The sequence below is a fragment of the Streptopelia decaocto genome, assembly GCF_964273445.1.
Source record: "Streptopelia decaocto genome assembly, chromosome: 2".
Classification (NCBI taxonomy): Eukaryota; Metazoa; Chordata; class Aves; order Columbiformes; family Columbidae; genus Streptopelia; species Streptopelia decaocto.
The window spans coordinates 49,628,166-49,649,886 of NC_138655.1; the positions used below are offsets into that span (position 1 = coordinate 49,628,166).

Below are 21,721 nucleotides of genomic sequence, written 5' to 3' on the forward strand. Positions count from 1 at the left end.
TGAAGTCAGCTGGCAAAGATGTGCCACTTGCACCCCTCAAAGGGCACACCACCACGCTAGGGTTATAATCTGCTTCTGTGCTAGCAGATGCAGTAGGGAACAAGCTGCTCCAGTGCTGTCAGTTCTCTCTATAAAAAACAGTGGTAGTAACATCCAACCCTTTCATCATGATGAAAATCCATGCCACAGTGCCAGCAAGTACACCTCCTGTCAGACAGCTCAGCTCCAGGTCTCTCACCTCCTCCTCTTCCCTTCTGGCATATTAACCTGTGTGATCCAACCTTGTTGGAGGGTTGGGGCCTCTCCCACCAGAAACAAGGATGCTGGGAATGCTCGAGCCTCCTGCATGTTTCCCCATCCACTTTCCTTACTGGGGGTTGCTGACTCTGTACCTGCAGTGGCTCTTTCCTTATCCTGAAAGGGGAAAGGAAATAATGCTACATGGCGGGGAGAACACAGAGAGAGACCCATCACCAGCCTTCCCACACTGCAGAAGGCACAAGCTCAACTCCAAGGACAGTAACAGCACCTGGTGGCCGGTGTCTCTTGAGGCTGCACTGACAACACCACAGCATCCCAGTATCACTTCTCTGTCCCCTTTGTCTACACAAAAAATGTGTGCAGATATGTCCTGTACGGTCATAAACGAGGCCATGTGCACCAGATAGCACACAGATGGCTGAAAAAAAGTTACCTGCAAACAGGCTGCAAACCAAGTGGCACTACCAGTTTCTTGGCCCTCAACATTCGACCCAAAGCCCAGAGAAAGGGAAAAGCAAGCTGAAGAGCTTCATCTCTCTTCATTCCATGCAGCTTAGTTCCAGCTGCATGTGTTGCAGAAAGAAGTCAGCATAATATCATCTTACAGATTTTTCCTGTTAAAAAATTCAGTGTTTTTTTTCTTTGCAAGAAAATTTATGCTTCTTTTGAATGCTTTTACCCATAAACTGATGTGCCTATGTCTGATTTGCCTTGACACCATGTAGATTTGAAAACCTAATCATATTTACCTTGGTAATATGGTTATCTGTAGGAGCACAAAAATGCAATCCGCTGTTGTCTAAAAAATTATTAAAGTTATCTAGCTTTCTATTTTTTAATCTTCCCAGTGTTATACAGTAAAATCCCTGATATTGTAAAGATTTACTTACTAGCATAACTTTATACACTGGTGCTTTTTTTTAACTGAGCAGTTCTATACATATGTAAACACCGTTCAGGCTTTGCAGGATCCTGGGTCAGAAAGGACATACCTTACTCTGCAATCCAAGACCAGCAGGGGAAAACACATCACAGTTGTGGTGAGTGAATCTTTTTTTCTCCAAACCTCAATTTCACAAAATTGCTAGCCTGGTCTATAACAACATGGAGGAAAACATTACTGCTTGCTCAGAACATGTGCTTGTCCTTTATATTCATATATAGGCTGAAAGGCTCTTAAAAAAAAAAAAAAAAAAAAAAAAGAAAGAAAAAAACTTCTAAAAAGGAAGGTAGCCTTTGCTTCACTTTCCATTCGCTTCTAAATTTTCCACAATAGAAAACCTTCCTTAGGCAAAAACTCTGAAACGTAGCTGCCAACAGTAGTGTTGACTTTGAAATACATGATAAGAACAGAAAATACATTTAGCACTCATGACAGGAAAACAGTTGCGATTAATATAACACAGTAGTCCCTGTAAAGGAACCTCACAGTTCCTTAAATACATACTTCTCTAAATCTGCCTATTGCAGCCTGAAAAGCAAACCCTAAGAGTCCTAAAAGTTTGCCGCTGGCACATCGCATTTTCTCCAACCACTGGTGAAATTTTCTTCTCCTGATTTGCCATCTTTACCCTACCCTTGCAGCAAATAAAATTTCTGCTAAGCTCTTCTTATGAAATCAAATACCATTCCTTAGATTTCTCAGCGTGTTATTTGCAAACTGCAGGTCAGCAGACAGATACTCTTCATATGCCAAATTATGTCATTTCCATTTTCTAGGAATAATACTTCTTACAGCAAACTGGCAAGGGGTTTTTAGTTGGGTTACGAAAAGAGCCAGCTCTGTGTCTCGCTGCACCTGCTGTGTTGCTAAGCCTGGTATCTCATGGCAGCCCCACAGCCATCAATAGGAATTCTGAGTGTAGAAGAGAATGTTTGTCAGAAAAGACTGATTACATCCTTGGAGGTATTAGCATACATCCAGAGGTGAATTTTGTGGGTATTTTCATGGCTCAAATAGAATCTGATTTCCCATATTTAGCATGTTCTAAGTTGATATCTACTGAAGTTTCAACGTACAGGAGTCCTAACATGTAAAACCAAACTTCTGAATTTTCAGGTTAAATTATGAAGATGATTCTTTATGTTTGTGTAGCGGAGATCTTGCCTGAGAGACTACAAACAGCTGAAATCAGCTGAATCAGGATTTGGCTTCTTTACCTCGTATCACACTCACCACTCTACAGAGGCTCTGCACAGCCCACCTGGTATTTATTTATTTGAAACAAGAAAGCCACAGAATTAATAGAGGGTTGGTTTTTTCCCTTTCAGAGAGGATACATGGGAATCACATATTTGTATTTTAGCTGTTTTGAATTGTTCCAAGATAAGCTATATCCTCCACCATAAGAGTTCTCAAAGTCATAATAATTACAGATTAAAGCATACTTCCTATCCAAACACTGGCATCAAACTATGATCTGTCATTATGCTATGTATCTACCATCAAACTATGTTTTTGTGATGGTCTGGAGGGCTTCTAAGGAAAAGGGCCTGGCTACCTGCACAGGAGCTTTTTCAGTAAAGAAAAGGGTGAAAAGAAAGATTGAGTAACGGAAATGCACCGACCACACAAGCAAACCTGCTGAAATGTCTCGCTCCCCGCTCTCCTGATGGCTAAGGAGTGGTCACCGCACACCAGTCAGGCACCTGCACACTATAACCACAGGACTTCCCAAGGCAGCATTGGACCTGGAAAGATCTGAATTGGTGGCCAGCCAAGGCAGCCAACACAAACGCGACTCTTCAGGTGTTACCAGCTCAGGTTTTCTCACAGGAGTTAATAAGCAGCCACCCAGTGTCATGGTTTAACCCCAGCCCGCAAACAGGACCACGGTAGTCACTCACTCTCCCGCTAAAGTGGGATGGGGGAGAAAACCAAAAAGGAAGGGAGAAAATCGTGGGTTGAGGTAAGAACAGTTTAAAAGACAATGACGACAACCACAGAAGTGATACTCAATGCAATTTCTCACTAACTCCGTTTGTGCCGAACAGCCCATTCCAGAAAGGAGAGCACCCTGGTCCCAAACAGTCGATCCCAGCGAGAGCGCAAAAGGGCAAGAGGCAGACAGGCCAGAGGGTCACTGAAAAATGGCAGGAGAGCAACAGGCTGAATTCCAGCAGAACTCCAAATGGACTAGAACCAAACTCCCGAACGGAACCAAACTCCCAAACAGAACTAACTAGCTGGAGAAGTCAACTCCAGTTACATACCCAGCATGCTGCTGATGGTGGGGAATATTTCAATGACCAACCTGGATGTCAGTCTGGGTTCTGTCCCATTACTCTCCCTCCCAGCTGCTATTTTGCACCTGCGGCTGGCAGCTCAAAAGTCCTCGGTCTCCCTGACAACAGCTGAAATATCAGTGAGTTCTTAAATTCTTTTCATACCGATTCCAAAACACAGCTAGCTACTGCAAAGAAAGAGGGTAGCTCTTCTCAGGCAAAGATTGGGAAACATAGGGTATTATCTCATTCTCACAGAATATCCAAAACAAAAGACCGTGCTAGCTACTAATAAGTTCCTAACTGCAAGAAGAAAATTAACCCAATTTCAGCTAACCCAGCAGACCCAGGCAGAGCCCTCTTACCTGTCCAGCTCCAAGGCCATCTCATTCTGAAACCTGCCAAGTCCTGAGGCTTCGGGAGAGGCAGCTCCCTCTCAGCATCTGTCCCTCTGTGAAGGTGTCTAATTAATTCCCTAGTAGTCGTGAACACTACGTTCTGTTCCAGCTCCTCTTCAAAATTAACAGCAAAGGGTTTTTATTTTGTCTGATGAATATTACCTTTTTTATCTGCCAGAGATGCTTGCTAAGTAGTGTAATAAAAGCCTAAAATATGCCAGAGCAAACTTGTGTGGGATCTGTTTTTAAAAGCTTTGTGTATTGCAGTGACTTCTGAATCATGGGTCAACTTCAATCAACAGCTAGAAGATGACCACGTTTTCACAAGTTTCAAAGGAAGCAACAGAGGGAGGTGCAAACCGGTGCCCTGCACAAGGGACAAAGCAGGCAGAGACCACCAGAGATGGATGATGGTCAGCATGATGTGGGCCTGGCCAGGCTCGGCCTGTGCACAACTCCAGAAGCCCACTGGTGGTCAGTGACTGCTCCTGCACGGCTCAAAGTGACCGTGCTCATGCTGAAGGACATGGGTGTACTCAGTGTCCCTGACAGGACTCCCAGATGAGCTTGCAAGCTTCATGCATGGGGACGCCAGCCCTTATTTGAGGGGGCAGCCCTTGGGAGCAGCACCAAGACTTACACAGGGCCTGTAGCACTGAAAACAGGTCATGAGGGACCTGCCCCAAGAGGTGCAGCGGGACGCTGGTGCGGCCAGTGAAATAGCCCTTATCACCCAAGTCTTAACCCTGTTGCTGAATGTCACCTCTTCGGGGTGGCACAGGAAGGCCATTAAGCCTCCTGAAGTGACAGCTGAAGTCAATAAGCATCCCCTTCTTCAGAGACAGCAACCATCAGTGGTATTCAAGGTCACACACCTATGAAAAGACTTAGTTCAGCACGTGTACTTCCCATTCACTTCTCAGACCATTAAATTGCTGTTTTCACGCTACTCTTGTATACATCATTTTGAAACCTGGGTTGTCTGAAGGGCTTTAGGTTCAGTGAATAGCACAGGCTTCATCACACACAAAAGGTCTGATGTGTTTCCAGCAGCTCACAAGCCCACTCCTGATGCTGGGATGACCCTGCAGGGTGGACGGTGCCCCCAGCTCTTTGTGTTGCTCCTCTTTCAGGATTCTGCCTGCAAGACACTTGTTCCTGAGAGGCTCTATTTTTGTCTCCAGCATGTTCAGTTTGGAGGCATCTTCCGTGGTGGGCTGAGTCCGCACTGCCTGCAGGATCTGACCTCACAGCACTCCGCCACCAAACTAAACAGCTCCTCAGCAACATCCTGGAGGCTTCCTCCAGCACTATCAACCCATCACACTTTGCAAGCCCTAGAAATGCCAGGCAAGTCAACTGTTCCAGCATCCTCCTTCACTGCATCTCTCCAGAAGATGAATACCGAGACCATACGCAGCTCTTTATTTTCTAACGGGTAGAAACAAATTCAATCTTCAGAAGCTTTACTAGTCATAAATTAATTTTAGAATCACTCAGGAAATGAGATTTGCCTTGTAGGTCAATAAATTCTTAAGACAAACCTACTTGGACCATGATAACTTCAATGTCCTTTGGAGTGGACCTCCCTGCAGCGATTACTCAGCAGATATTCCTCTCTGCTTCCTTCCCAGCACCAGCTGCACCCAGAAGGAATTCTCCTGCCCATCTGCCTTCAAGCCTGACACAGCAACACAGACAAGCAACTGTAAGCAACATTTCAACTACAAATCCAATCACTGATTTGCTTCCTTAGGAATAAAAATAAAAGGCATGCGCTTGTTTCTAACTACCAGGCTCACTGGGAAAGGCCTTAGGTAGAAAAGGAAGCGTCAGCAATATTTTTCCTGAAGAAAACTATGGCACTGAAAATTCTAGGCATCCATAAAACCAAGTACCTGTGACCATCACCTAACCTCCAGGATCTGGACTAATTTTAAATGAGTGTTACTGAAATCTTGTTCCACAGAGTTAATTTAAGAAGTTATTAAAACAAATTATGATTTGACACAAAGGAAAACCTGGCAGAACCTGCCCCTGGTTTCCAACAGGCTCATGTCCTCAGTTACCCATTCACCACAAAACTGAGAAAAACTACTTCTGCACTTGACAGGAGCCTTTGGCATCAACAAGCCAACTTCTGAACAAGCATTTTTTTTCCATTTACATATAATTACATACTAGCCTCCAAACAGCTAGAAGCTCCTTGTTCTTTTTTTGTATCGTTTGTTCCTTGTGAATACACATAGAGCACAAACCCAAACCACATTAATGATCACCTTGTTAAATATAAACTAGCACGCAATTATACAAACTGCTAACACAAACAAAAAAGCCAGGAAACTCTGATTATATTTTCACAATGGTTTCTGAAAACTAAATAAAAACAACAACATAAGACAGCCTGTCCTGCCTGATACTGTAATAGAAAATGGTTTCGCATTACAACATAACTTACATGTCTCAGCACAGAGGACTAGTCTGTCAAACAACGCATCAAACTCAGTATCAAGCCTGCTGCAAGGAAAGTGGAAGGGTGAGAGGAGAGACAGCAGATGCACACATGAACTGCAAAAAAAAAAAAATCTCTGATTTTCCTCTCTGCTTCTCTGCATCCTCCCTCAGGGGAGCTAATGTCCGTCTCCAGGCAGCTGCAGTGATTCCCACCCCGTCCCACCGAGAAAGGCAGGCCATGTGCTGGGCATTTGGTTCCTTCCTCTCCATTAAGAGAGCAGAAGGTCTGCTTGAACCCTCTAACCTTGGGCTTGCGCCAGCCCTGTGCATGCCTATGATTTGTCTTCTGCGCAGCCAAGGCTGACCCCAGCAATCGGAGCCCCTACCACAGCTTTTCATTGAGACGATGAGAGGCAAACGTTTGATACAACCACGGTCTGCAGCTGTCCATTCCTGATGTGTAAAAATATACACCTTTTCCATAACTGAAACAAATCCACTGAAAGCAGGCCAAAGTCCGCCCCAGGCTGCACATGTGCAGCATCAGGGCAGTCAGCAAAGCTGGGGGCATAACCTGGAGCTCTTCTGCACCAGCGCCAGCTGTAAGCAAGTGCCACAATAGAGAGCCTCACGCCTGGGGGAGTTATGCAAGGTCTCCAACCACAACTGAATATAGCTCTCAAAAAAATGAAAGAGTATGAGAAAAACAGCACTTTCCTTACATCTTATGCCACAAGAAAATACACAGCACAAAGGAGGGATGTTGTAAGACTGGAGGAGCACCCTGACCAGGTTTTGATAGGCGACTTCCCTTGCCTCGGACTTGGGCCATCCATGCAGCCTGTCTGCACACTAGCAGCACAGCCAAGCTTGGACAACACTGGATTTCCAGGTTGTAAACAAGAACAGTAATTACCTTTCCCTCTTAAACTCCACACTGTTCTCATGTAACAACAACAAAAGCATCAGTTGTGGAAGGAAAAATTCAGAGACTGGCAAACAGGGGCAAGGGAAAAAATGACAGGTGGAGGGAAGAAGTGATACAGGTGAGATCTGGGCATCCTTCCTAGAACTGAGCACAGGATCAAAGCGTGCAAGCCAGGAAAACCAAGGAAGATCCTCGGGAATCCAGAAAGACGACACACGAATCTTTCATGAATAATAGACTCACTAACTACAAGGCCAAGGAGAATCTAGTCTCTTGAACTAAGAGGGTACTGCCAAGCACATTACCACCAACAAGTAAAAAGCCCAAGAGTAGAAAGGTAATTCCCAAATCATGGCCTGCGGGTCACTCCTAACTCACAAGGCCATGTGCAACAGTGTGCAGAACCATGTCACAGACTAAAATGCCCATGTGTCACGTTGCTGTGCTGGTGAACCACAGTGCAATTGCAACCGCCCAGCAGGCATTTTACTTGGGGAGGTGGGGCACCCTAGCACAGCACCTGAAAAGGGGCTCAAAAAAGCCACCAACAGAATCCAGATGGAAGGGAAAAAAAAAAAAAAAAAGAAAAAACACCCTCCTCCCCCAACAACCAACAGTGGGGCACACAGCTAAGACAACTTTCTCCTGGAATACCTCCAATTTCTCCAAGCTGGTTGGTTCTGAAAGGGATTTTTCTACAGTGATCTATGCTCAATTACCCTTATAAACCCTTGCAATAACATGTGACTCAAAGTCTACCTATTTGTCCAAGGGAGAAAAAAGAAAGGAGTGTGGCAAATGGGGAATGTGGGAGTGGCGACCGATGCGGGCTTGGGGAGCACAGTAATTTCCTCCCGCTTCTTCCCTGGTTCTTTCCTCCACCACAGTCTTTGATATCCAAGCATGTTGTTGAGGAAGTGAAGGAAGATGATTTTGTACCCATGGCGCAATTAATCCATATGCATTTGCACATGTTTACATGATTGCACATTCTTAACCAAAAGTCTCAGCTTTTCAAGCAGGTGAGGATATTCCTTTAGGAATTAAAAGGCAAAAGAGTACCTGGCAGCAAGGAACAACCCAGAGGAACATGAAGCGCTTGTAGACAAATAGCTTATTTAGGGAGTTAGTGAGACGCTGCTCACACTCTGCATATACACCATAGTCCGTTGGGCATGGATGGAAAGATTTCCTTCCCCTTTTGTGGGCTACAGATCTGGCTACAGTGCCCTTGGCTCAGGGCTGGTTCCCAGCCTGCTGCCGATAAGCCAGGCGGCAGGGCGGGTTGAATCCGCCACCAGCCATGAGAAAGGGGTGACAACTGCTCCGGAGCTGTGCTCGGCTGCAGAACGGGACGGCGGCGGTGCAGCCGTCCGCCGGCACCGCTTAGCAGGAGCGAAACTTTGAGCATGACTGCTGCCGCCTGGGACGCTCGGGCACCTTTGCAGACCTGCCCCTGCACGCCCGCACATCCCATCCCGTCCCCGCCGCTGCCGCTGCTCCCCCCGGCCAGGCAGCCAAGCGCCCAGACGCCCGCCTGGCCCCGCCGAGCGAGCCTCCGGCGCTCCCACCCTGCGGCTAACGGCCTCCACCCCGCCGCCCGGCTGCCGAGCCCCCCCGTCCCGAGGGGCGAGCCCGTCGCCTGCGCATCCCGCGCATCATCTCCGCATCCCGCGCATCCACCATCCCCGCGGCGCGGCTTACCGGGACCGCTGCAGCTCGAAGGCGGCGGCGGAGCCGGGCTGCCCCAGCTCTCCGCCGCCGCAGACGGGGCCCTGGGGGCTGGCGCGGCCGAAGGGCGCCGGCAGCACCCCCGCCGTGAAGGAGTTGAGGCGGCCGCGGCTGCCCGCCGCCGCGGCGCCCAGGAAGGCGGCGGCCGGCACCTGCACCGCGGCGAAGGCGTCTTCCTCCTCCTCCTCATCCTCCTCCTCCTGGGCCCGGGGGGTCTCGGCGGGCGCCGCCGGGGGGCTGCCTAGCCGCGGCGGCGGTGGTGGCGGCGGGCCCTGGCGGGGCCTGGCGGCGAGGCCGTCGTTGCCCGGCGGCGGGGGCCGCCCGTCGAGGGAGATGCTGGTGAGGAAGGAGAGCGCGGCCTGCCTGCGGCGGGGGTCGCTGCGCGCCGGCGGCGGCTGCGGCGGCCCCGGCGGCGGCGGCCCCTTCCTGGGGCAGGGCTCTGGTTGCGGCAAGGGCCCGGCGGCGGGACTGCCGGGGCTGGCGGCGGTGGCGGCCGCCGCCATGGTCGGCCGGCTCCCCCTCCCCTCCCCGTTGGCCGGGCGCTGCCTCTCTCTGCCTCCCCCTTAGGCGGGCGGGCGGCGGGACATGGGTGCCGTCGGCCCGCCGGGGTGCATGGGGGTTCCGCGGGGGTGCCCTCCGCCCAGCCGCGTCGCACTGCCCCGAGCCCCCGCCGCCCGCCCGCTCCGTATTTATAGGTGCAGCCGCGCCGCCGAGCGCCCTGTGCAATAACACGGCAATCACGTGTGGGAAACGGGGAGCTGGAGGAAAACAAAAGCCCGGCCAGCAGCCCGGAGGAGGAGGAGGGAGAAGGGTGGGTCTCGACAAGCTCCCTCCTTTCAACCTCTCTCTTTTTTTTTTTTTTCCCTTTCACCCTCTTCCCTCCTCCTCTTTTTCCCTTCCTGGATGCGTGGGGGCGGGCGGGAGCGGGGGAAGGTGGAGTCTGTGTCCGTAGTACACGGCACATGGCTCTCGGAGGTTGGCACCGGGAGCACCGGACCCGGGGGCAGCGGCTCGGCTCGGCCCGCCCGCGGCCGCTGGAGTGGCACCGGGCTGCAGCTGTGCCATGGGAAGTGGCCCGGTTGCTGCCCCGCTGTTTTTGCCGGGAAGGGGCCAGTGCCCCGGGGCAGGCGCTGGCGCCCCGGCGGGCAGGAGCGGGGAGGCGGGGACCCCCTGAAATGCGCTTGGCAGCCGGCGGCGCGTCCCCCTTTGCGGCTAAGCCTGGCTTGTCCCAGCTCGCATAGGTGGCCTGCTGCTGTGTGAGACGTGTGTAACATCTCACGAGTTCCTTAAACCAGTGAAGCAACCCTCTCCCCAGCCTTTCCCTTCAACCCCCTCCCCGACCATTCCTTCTCTTATGCACTAGACAAAGTGTGGTTATTTAGTTTGCCCTGTCTTATGTAGCCCAAGCCCCAAATTTGTGTATTCCCTGTCTTTTCCGAAGTGATGGCTGTTGTGCAGCTGACTGCAGGTCTGCACGCTCCCTCCTCCTGCAGTTGCGGCTTGGAAGGGCAAGCAGCCAGTCCCACCTCAGCATAAAGCTCCTTCGTTTTTTATTTTGATCAACTCAACCATGCTACAAGTGTTCTTGTCCTGTGATGATAATTTAATCAACAGCTTATGTAAGGGTTGGATAACAAATGCATACAAACAGCAGAACATATGGTTGTTGCAAGATAGTGATGTGCGCCGTCTTCGTAAAGCATTACAATGGCTTGTATTATATTCCAGTTATAGTTGGTAGATGATTTACAAGGCATCCCAAACTGTCACAAGTATTGTAATGTCGCCTACAATTTTATCAAAATCTTGCTAATTTGATAAAAAACAATAGATTGATCAGAGAGGGGAACCTAATCGTATTGTTGGTGGAAGCCTAGGTTTGTGTTCCCCTCAAAACTGACCTTTTAAGCATTCAGTGACTTTAGAATCAAGCTCTTTGGCACGGATTGATTTCTGAAAGTTTGCCTTTACTGACACTGAGTGTCACAAAACCTGAACGTTAAGGGCCAAGTCCCTGGGGTGTGCTCCTTATGCAGTAAGGATGCTGAATGGGCAGCATCCAGAGCAGGAAGCAGTGAGCAAGGGAAGAGACAATGATGGAGGAAAGGTACGTTTCCTAGATCCGACCTTCTTAGTAAGTGCTATTCTGAGATGGGCTTTCTCATTTCAGACAGCTCTCTTGAGGTTTATGCCGATGCTGGTCTTTCTAAACAGAGGGCACTGGTGTGCCTGTCCCCGTGACACAGCAGGGACAGATCATTTGGTTGGGAAGTGGGTAAGCTTCAGTGCTAGACTTGACTCCCCAGAGAAGAGCCCAGTTAGCATCTCCCACCTGCTTGGGGGATGCTCTGTACCACTGTGGTTGCAAAGTGTCCTTCAAACTTCTGCTTCGGAGAGGAAGACCAAAGAGTTGCAGGCCTGCCGTCTTCCTTTGATGGGGCAGGCAATGCCCGTTTCTGGCTGGAGGCCCTGTCCCTGCAGTGGGAACCAGAACGATGTCTGGTGTTGGGGCAACGATGTACTCAGCTCCCATGGAGAAGCTCCATGGTCCTTTTGAGACAGTACCACCTCTAAAAGAACTCAGGATGTTTTGAAGGAGGGCTTCTGGGCCACAGAGAAATGTTGAAGCTCTGTAGCCTGATGGTCAGCATGTTCGCTGGATGCTGACCTCTGGTCCAAGGATTACTACTAGATGGTACACAGGTCAATGAAACTCAGACCTGCCATGTTACGGCTGAGTTCGGTATAATACACTGGGAATATTTTTCCTCTTGCTTTTCTGAGGGGAAGCAGCAATAGTGTGTATTTTTCTCTGGAGCTCAAAAGCTTGCTATGGCAACTGAGTCCTGGAGTGTATTTTCTAAATCCAGCCTCTCACAAGTGAAGGGTCTGGGAAAGAGAACCACCATCAACATGCCAGTGGTGGAGTTTCAGAAGCTGGTCTAACTTGGGACATTTTTTATGAGTGTAGAAGTGTGCACTCCTTTCACAGAATTACTCCTGTGATGGGATAAATCGCTCTCTGTTGTAAGCATTATTTTAAATAGAGCCATGACCTCTGCACTAGAGCTCCTCTAGAGCTGTCCCAGATGAGAGTGTTACCTCATTCCCTTGTCCATGTGTGCATCCAGTTGCTTTTCGAGACCTGATTTTTACTGTCTCTGAAATGGGGAATACTCATGTGAATAGTTGAGTTTATCAAACCTCCTTGCATCAAAATTTGAGCGGTCGGGGTAAATCGTAGGTCTTAGCTAATCTGGCTCATTCAGCTGAGCTGCCACCCCAGCACAACATTTGCAAAGCGCACGTCTGTGTTTACCTTGATGGACCCAAACTGATGCCCATAGTCTAACATACGCAAGCCACCTCTGAGGGTGTTGTGTGTACATGGACTACCTTTTCCAAAAATTACACTGAAGATGAGTTAAAACATCTCTTCCACTGCACGTGAGAATAAACCCGTTTGATAAAACCACATACAAGAAGAAAAGCCTGTCTTTTTCAGTCTGAAGTGAAGCTATTTTTATAACGAGTGGGGTACCGCAGTACAAAGATAATTGGCACATTAGAAATACCAGGTTCTCTAGACCTATTTGTACATTTAGTAGCAAATGAATGTGCACAACTTAAGGTGAATGTTTTTTTTGAGTTAGTTATGTCCTTTTGATCTGTGCTTAGCGAAACTGTAGATTACATGTGCTATAGTAGTCCTGTCTGCTGGAGGATATGTGGAAATGTTAAATAAATTTACTTTGCTGATTGAAACTTTTTTCTTTGATGGGGAACCAGTGGTTGACTAGAGGAAATAGCAAAGTTGAAAGGAAAACCAGAAAGGCATATTCTGGAAGCTTGCTTCTGTGACTGTTTTTTCAATCATTTCCCTCTCCGAGTTATCTTCCAACCAACCAGCTCTACCCAAGTGCAAGCAAATGTTTTTATTTCAGAGGTCACAAGCTTATGTAAGTGGTTGGATGACAAGTGGTAATAGGAGTGATAGAGCGTGATGGCTTTTTCACCCAATGCGCCAAGAGCTGGAAGAGAGACTCATTAGTTGAGGGTGTTCAAAGACAACATGGAATTTGGGGGGCCAATTAACACAGGTGAGTGGCAAGCCTGGCTTAAAGAGCTTGAGGAGGGTGGAAGGAACCTGGACTAAAATGAAAGCTCAGCAATTTACCAGTCTGAGAAATTAGGTTGGAGAAATGATGCCTCTGCATACCTGCCTTCAGACCAAAGTTAATCTAAGTGTGGAAGCCTCATGTTGTCTTGGGTTTACTTGAAGCAGTGTGAGGGCAGTCCTGCTGGAATGCAAACACGTGAAGAGCCAGTCTGAAAGACCACAGACCTTGAGCTAAAGCTGCGCTCCTGAGCAGCTTGCCAAGTCAAACTTAAAGGTATCTTTGCAGGTGAATCAAAAACTTCACCTCAGATTTCAGTTAGAGACAAGATTTCTTTATACTGACAGTTAACTCTGCAGAAATAACCAGTCTTGAGTCACCAGTGTGAGTCACCAGGCCAGTTCTTGAGTGGCCTCAGCATAGTGCTTTCCTGCTTTAGTGGCAAAAAGATGTTTCTTGTTGTCACTGATACTTGTTAGAGCTGCAGAACCAAAGCAGCTAGTGGAAGAAAAAATAAATGCAATTATCTCTTGTAATTTTGACAGGTTTGTTTTCTGACTGTCGGGATCAGTCAGGTAATGCTGTTATGCAAAGCTCAGTGAAGATCTAGTCTCAAGATAACACTTCTGCAGTCCTGTAGCTGAGAACAGGGGTCATTATTACTGGTGGTTATGGATATCACTGTCAGATCCTAACGGTTAGGCAGATTTCCCATAGCCTGTGAGCACTCTTGCTTTGCAAGACTTTGGAGAGCCAAGAAATGCACAATCTTTATAAATGCTTTTTAGAAGAGAATTGCACTTCGAAAGAGAAAAGCAGATGTAACATTGGAGAAAGACTTAGAATATGAATTTAATAATCATCTGCTTAGGAGGAGTGTCTGGCAGAAAAAAAAGTAGAGGGAGTTTGAACACGTTTCACTGAGAGCCGTAGTTAAGAATGGAAATTGGATAAAGACAGTACAAATTCTTTACAAAAGACTAATACTGCATCTGGATAGCAAGGCCTGTTTTCGTGCTGGGCTCTAACCTTCAGTCTTGTAAATTCAGCCTGATTCTCAGAAATGCTAAGTACTAAGTACTAAGTACTAAGTAAATGCTAAGAAATGCTTCCCACTGGTGATTTTTCAGGAGCCTGAGTGTTTTACTTGTTGAGGGCCACCTTCGCTAATTGAAATGTAAAAGCTTGATACTAACATAAGTATCACTGTATTTGAAGAGCAGCGTTCCTTGGATATGTGTGGGTCCACACTTCCCTCTTATGAAGAACCTAACTTTGTATTGTTCCAGGGTAGGTGCCAACATCAGCCAGTTAACCTAAAACCAAATTCATGTATGGCAGCAGGAAAGCGGGAGAGATTTGATCCTGCCTGCCGTGGTTGGAGCAGTGGGTGTGCCCACAGGGCAGGGCGTGCAGGAGCAGGTGCCCTCAGCAAAGATGAAACGGTGTCTCTGCAGATCAGCTGAGGTGTGGATGGTCGGGGCACCCAGCCTGCCACTTATGTGAGATGTCAGAGGTGCAGCATGCGTGATGTTGTCATGTGCGTTGAAAGGTTCCTGAGATCTAGGGCAACAAAGATGATTAAGGGAGTGGAGCATCTCCCTTATGAGGAAAGGCTGAGGGAGCTGGGTCTCTTTAGCTTGGAGAAGAGGAGACTGAGCAGTGACCTCATGAATGTCTATAAATATGTAAAGGGTGAGTGTCATGAGGATGGAGCCAGGCTCTTCTCAGTGACATCCAATGGTAGGACAAGGGGTAATGGGTTCAAACTGGAACACAAGAGGTTCCACTTAAATTTGAGAAGAAACTTCTTCTCAGTGAGGGTGACAGAGCACTGGAACAGGCTGCCCAGGGGGGTTGTGGAGTCTCCTACTCTGGAGACATTGAAAACCCACCTGGACGCCTTCCTGTGTAACCTCATCTAGGTGTTCCTGCTCCAGCAGGGGGATTGGACTAGATGATCTTTGAGGTGCCTTCCAATCCCTGACATTCTGTGATTCTGTGTGATTCTGTGATCTTCAGTAGGCTAGTAGTGCACATATGGGTGGTAAGGGCAAATTTGATAGCTGTTTGCCTCTTGGAGAAATTAGCGCAGTCTAGTTAAGTGGTCAAAACTGGAATCTATATCAGTTCTCCAGCTTAAATTGCCTTTATGTGGGGATGGTGGCAGCAGCCTTTTATTAAGAATACTTAACATTTTCCATTGCTACATCTGCACCAGATGAAATTCAGGACAAATATTTCTTGGAAAACTTTGGTCAAAATGGTTATGCCAGCTCCAAGGGCAAGACCAAGGAAAACACATTGCTTTGCCCACCTTAGAAATTCTTGTGACATTTCCTTTGAAATACCCCAGCATCCTGCAAACAGACAAGAATTCAGGAGTTGGGCTTCTGTCTCTGAGGTTGGGCTGGGGAAGGAGGAGGGGGTGCCCTTCCTGTCAAAATCCACCTACCTCTGTCCAATTTTAAGCCTTTGAATCATAGCTCACATATGCCAGCTAGGGACTTATTCCTGCCTAGCAGCTAAAACTGCCAGTGAGGATATATCTTCATGAAGCAAACCTCAGCCTTCTGCCTTTGCTGAACTGGCTGAGGACATGAGGTCGGTCCCCTGAGCTCCAGGAGCACTGGGAGGGATGTTTCCAACTGCTCTGGGCCATGGCGGAGGCAGCTGCTGGACCACGGGTGCAGAGTGGGCAAGCGGAGCAGAGGAGGGAGCAGCCTGTTTGGGTGTGGAGAGAGGGAGCAGCAGGAGGAAAAGATACCATCCTCGGGTCTGATGCATACACACAGGGAGGGGCTGAGGGCTTGCACATCCGACATGAATTCCTCCTCGCTTTTTGTTTTGCATGCTTGAATTTTTAAAGTTTCTTATTCAACTTAAGCTGGCTTTGAGTTTTTTTTGTTGTTGCTGCTGTTTGTTCCTTCGATATGCTACTGGATCCCTTAGACACCCACGCTAAACCAGGAGCTCTGCTTTGTTGGGTGCTGCTCAAATGCTCCCCCATGCCTCAGTGAGTTTGTGGGGTAACTAGACAAAACAAGGACGGTGGCCATGTCGGAACTGCAACTGGAATGTGGCCGCTGCTGGCTCCTACTGGAGTGATTAAATGGGAACAGGGCCACATAGCTCCTCCCTCCTTTGAAAAACAAAAACTGTGGGCACTTGTACAGAAAACAACCCCTGTCTCTGTTTGTCCTTGTCTTGCTGCGGTTTTCTTCTGCGAAATCAGATTTTTGTTTTTTTCAGTATCATAAATTAACATAGGCGTGAGGTTCAAAATGGAGTTGAAACAAGAAATGGGCAAATACCCCGTCTGCCTGGACGTCTCCTTAAGCAGCAGCATAAATAAAAAGCAACTTGTAACTGCAGTAGAACAGAACGACTGGTCACTAAAAAGATCTTTTTTTGAGGTTTTCATTAAGTGACGGCTGTGATTTATCCTGTTCTTTACCATTTTGAGACAATTTTGAATCAAGTACAGGACCACTGGACATTAAGATTTCAGAAGGAAGCCTGGAAGAAGATCTGTCTTTGTCACGGCATCTGTTAATTTTTAATTGCCTCGGGATAATTTTAAAACTGGCTGAAGATTTCTGAAACATTCATGTGAGCAAGTCCTTCAGTTTGCTGGCTGTTGATGGTAGGAAAATCCTCCAGTTCGCAGGGCAGTCAGACTGAGGAGCTGGATGAGAGTGAAAACGCTGTTGACACCTTCTCAGACATAGTTTTCAATGAGTAAAAACATGAAATAAATAACATCTGAAGTTCCCAGAGGGACATGCTGGTGGAAGGTTTCACTTCAGAGACTCTCCTATGAGTTCAGCTTGACTGGAAATGTTTAATATCCAAGAAAAAGAAAAAAAAAGTTCAAAGGATTTTTTTTTCTCCTCTTGAAAATATTGAATTCAGGGAGTGTGACTCCAAGGGGAAATGAAGGAGGCAAACGGAAAACTTTTTGGCGGCGGGAGCTGGGGTTTTGCATTCACCTCAATGGCATTTTTCAGTCTGCATGCAACATGATCTCCCATGAGCACCACACTCAGTTCACTCCGAAATTTCAAGGAGGGCTTAAGAGCCCTTTTAAGTTTGGGAGATCCTCAGCGGGTAGTGCTCGCTGCAGGCTGGTGTGGAAAGCAGGCAACCAGAGGGGAGAAATAAAACCTACACCACCAACGTTGTGTCCTGTCACATTGAGCTGCTGGCACAGGGGCCTGGGGGGTCGGCAGCCACTTCTCCTTCACACCAGGGTAGGGTGCGGGTCCTGCCTGGATCCTCCCAGCAATACTCCCAGGTAAATATTTGCCACTGGCAAATTTCCAGCAAATTAAACTCAGCCAAGTCAGCTCTGCCTCTGTCCCGGGGCGGCCAGAAAAACTGGTGCAAGTGACTGAGCTTCTCAGAAGGAAGGTGAAATCATGGCGACCTTGTTGGCCAGCGGATATGGGGCCAGCCTCAGCTGTGGGCTGGGTGGGAGGAGGATGGTGGGCATCTTCTCTCCCCAGAAACCTCTGAGTTGCTGCGTTTGCTTCCTACATTTGCCTTCATGTTGGGAGGGGAGGGAGTCCAGCCCCCTGCTCGAGGAACAGCAAATTCACCTGCAGAGGAGTGGCCATGGGTGTCCCAGCTCTGTGCTGGGGTCCCCCAGGGTAGGTGGCTGCCCGTGGGGCTGGGGACAGCTTGCTGCCACCAGGAGGTAGACCAGCAGCTCAGCTCCAGCCGGAGTAACCTTAACTTGCCACATGCACATCTCACGTAATCCGGTAGAAACTAAAGCTGCTAAAAATTGGTCTAAACAGGATACATTTCTCCTCTGAATGTTTTGGCAGGAGAGTTTTGTAAGCAGCAAATGGAAATGACATAAACAGAAAGGCGATCGTCTGGCAAGACAGATCCAAAGTTTTCTGCTGTCTCTGCTCAAAATGAACAGCACCTCGGTGTAATAATCTTCATGTTGAGATCAATGAGGCTGTTTAAATAAATGAAGCACTCAAGTGCAGAAGTAAGGGAAGAGAGATGGCATTGAAATAAAAAGACTAAAATTCAAGCCTCCTTGAGCCCTAAGGAAAGGATAAATCCATTAAGCTCTGAAGAAATCAGTGATGGAAAGAGTCCATCAGATTAATTCTAAAATTTATTACAAAATAAAACTTAGGGGCCAGAAAGTGAACTGAAATAAATGGCAATGTAGCGGGAAGAAGCAGCTCTCCTAGCAGGGCATTTGGTACATATTTGGTCCCTCTGCAGGTCTTTTTGTTGGGAAGCTTGACACAATGGTGTTTCCTTCTTCCAAAGTGAAGGTTTAAGTTCTGATTTACTGCAACCAAACCTTCTGAAGTTTAGTTCTAATTTACTGCAACATCTTTGCAGGTGGCTGGTTTTTGTGCCAGTCCCTCAGGAAAAAGAAGTGTTCAGATACACACAAAAAGGAATTAACAAGATTTTGGAGAGATATATATATATATTAAAAATATATGTGAATGTATGTGTGTGTGCATATGTGTATATATATATTTCACTTTGTCCTGTAGGGATGTAATTTTGACTACCTATAATAAGACATAATACATATGCTCAAAGTAGAGCAGGAGAAGCAATACATAGCAGAATTATTCTGCTAGCTGTTTTTGGAAATGTTTTAGCCATCTCCATTATGCCAGTGTGACTGTGTTCCTATGGGAACAGGCTGCCTCAAAGTGAGCGGCTTCTATAGCAAGAGTAGGTGAATCCTGGCTAAAAACTTGGGTTTTAGCACAAATCTAAATATTCTGTAAATTTCAATTATTCTGCAACATTCTGATTAAATTCACTCATTTTCAAAACTAATTAAAAGAGTTCTTTTCTACTCTGCCAATGAGATGCAATCAGCCACATTCAAACCATCATTCAGACTAACTAGTAGATCCTCAGTAGTAAAAGCTTGTTTGCACCCTCCTTGCAACCACGGTGTTACTTCCAGAGCTGCATCCTAGTGATGATGCCCCTTTTGAAAAGTACCATACTGCAGGAATAATCCCATGGGCTTTAATGGGACTACTGCTGGACCAAAGTGCTATTCTTTGTGAAAGAGCATATTAGAGTCTGGCTTGATTCTGATATTTGCCTTAAATGTGTATTTCCTCTGAAAAACAAGGTCTTGTGTTGTATATAGTGAGAGTTTTATGTTGCCTTAATGTTGACTTGCAGCAGGAGTAGTGCTTACAGAAGAAAACCCTGGAACTTCAAAGCGCTGTCAAATACAACTTGAAAAGAAGGGATTCTGGGGAAGAAAAGCGTCGATCTGACCAGTCAGTCAGAGACCAGAACGATCACTGCAGCTAGCTCTGTACTTCTTTGAATCAATATTCTGAGTGTTCATTCCCTGAACTGAAGCAGATCAAATGCATCTTTGCCTTTTTTTTTTGTTTTTAAGATTGGTCTGTGAAAATTGCCAGCAAAGTAGCTGTTGTGCTGGTAAGTGATATGAAGGAGACAGAACTTAATCTGCAGTTCTTTGCCAGCAGGTAATGAATGAATGAACTGGGAATTACAGGGAAGCCAGGACTTGAATTTCAAGGCAAGCTTCTAAGTTGGGGAAAATACACAGTTAAATGGAGTCATATGCTGTATGTAAAGATTACAGATGTAAACGAAACCTCAAATGTGTGTACTGTCCCATGCAGTACTATGAGTCCAGAAATACCAGTTTTCTACTGGAAATAAATGAAACAAGGGTGTCAAGAGTTGCATCTTCCAGTCCTGGTCTTATCCTTCCTGTAACTGCTACTGAAACTTCTCTAGCTCTGTTCTCAGTTGGTCTATGTCTTGCCTCTGCTGGCGTGGTCCTGATGCTCCAGTGTCAGTACTGCTCCTTTTGCACCTCGCTTGAGGTGCAGAGGGTGGCCAGGGTGATACATCCACCAGCTGAAGGCACAGGGACCTTGTGTGTGCTGGTTCCCCTGTCATCCTCAGGGCAGATGATGGTGAGATGACCCTAAGAAGAAATCCTTAAGGTGCTAAGACACAGCAGATTTCAGATGCTGGTAAAAATAGCTCCAAGGAAAGGGCTTTGTGTTGAGAAACTTGAAGCATGTTTCAGGAGAGATCTGCTGCCTGCACAGGATTATGCAGTACTGGTGTAACAGGTCACCTCAGCACCTCACAAGGGGCCACAAAGTCCCATCTCCTTGTACAGTTTCACCTGAGTGATTGTTTATTTTTGGGAGTAGAGCGCATGTTTGGGAGGAAAAGGAGTGAAGAGGAACACACTGTAAAGAAAGGTTTGAAAACTGCAGAACTTCAATTAGTGTTGAAATTCCTCTTTCAAATCCCAAGAAACATCCTGGTTTAAATTTCCTACTGCTCTAAGCAGCAATGACACATTGTCACCACTCCCTATATTTATTCTTAAGAAGGTACAGGAGTTTTAAACTGACACCTGAGCAGAATTTCAGTGGACTGTATATAATATCTGATAATGTACCATGAAGCATACTGTGCCCTTGGAAAAAAGGGCCTTTGTTATTTGCTTGCCAAGCAGAATGAAGTGGGTGAGGGATATGTGGCTTTTATTGCTCTGTGCAAAGCATACCTGGACTGTTGAGAGAAGAAGGAGGATGAGGGCCCATCAAGGTAAGAGGATGACAAAAGCAGGTCAGACAATTTGTCCCAGAGCTTCAAATGTTTACATTCAGCATGCAATTGTTTACAAATTGGATATATTTAAAGGGCAGCAAGCCAAGTAATTTTAGGCCAAATGTGTGGCCAGTTAAGGAAACACATTACAGTGCATTTAGAGTGATTCCCATGAAACGTAATTTTATACTGTACCTGTATCTATGCAGTTTTGCCCCAGTTCAGAGCCAGAGGATAGCACACAGTGAGGCAGGACACTGTTACACTCAGTGCCAAAGAGACTGAGGGGCAAAGCTCTGAAAGGGGCTGGTCCCTTTCACAGAGGATCTTTCCCCTCTCCCCTTTGAATATTCCCTTGTGTTACACAATGTAAATGCAACTGCAGTGTGTGGGTGAAACCCAGAAAGAGCAACTCCCCATGTGAAATGTGCCATCCCTGCTCACCATTCGCAGGGAAAAACTGTGTTTTGTGTCAGGATGCCTAGCATTGAACAAGGAATTTCCTCTGCTCAAACAACAGCAACATGACTTGGGGTTGCCCTGACGGTGAGTGTTTTTAGAGGGGAGGAGATGCACAGGACGAAGAGAAATGGTTTGCAAGAGAGCCAAGATTGATTTTTCCCATGAATGCACCAGGATGGTGTAATGGCAAACCCCTTCAAAGCAGGGTTTGCTGGTTTTCCATCTGCCATGTGGACAAAGAGCCTTTTCCCTGGTCATGGATGTGGTACCTGACCTGGGCAGCACTCCCTGCTCATCCCTCTGCCCTCCTGCAGGATCCTCTCTGGAAGCAGCACAGCCCTGCACGCACTGCGGATGGTTTTACCTAGCTCTTTGAAGTCCATCAAAGCAATCTTTAATACAGTGTGACCGACTTACAGGCTTTCTTTTTTTTTTTGTCCTTTTGCATTGGCCACACAAGGAATAAAACAGGAGGCATGCAGGACATGGCGAATGCTTCGTCCTGTGCTGGAGCATGAGTTCTTCAA

The 21,721-nt window shown here is 47.2% G+C and overlaps 1 protein-coding gene across 2 annotated transcripts in view; it reads right to left on the reverse strand.

Moving 5' to 3' along the window:
* CABLES1 (Cdk5 and Abl enzyme substrate 1) overlaps positions 1-9,850 on the reverse strand; it is a 76,227-nt gene extending 66,377 nt beyond the window's left edge. For both annotated transcript variants that reach the window (XM_082044915.1, XM_082044914.1), the window contains exon 1: positions 8,971-9,850. In XM_082044915.1, coding sequence (XP_081901041.1) covers positions 8,971-9,500 — 530 coding nt within the window. In that variant the 5' untranslated portion in view covers positions 9,501-9,850. The remainder of the gene's footprint in view (positions 1-8,970) is intronic.
* Between the last annotated feature and the right edge of the window lie 11,871 nt (positions 9,851-21,721).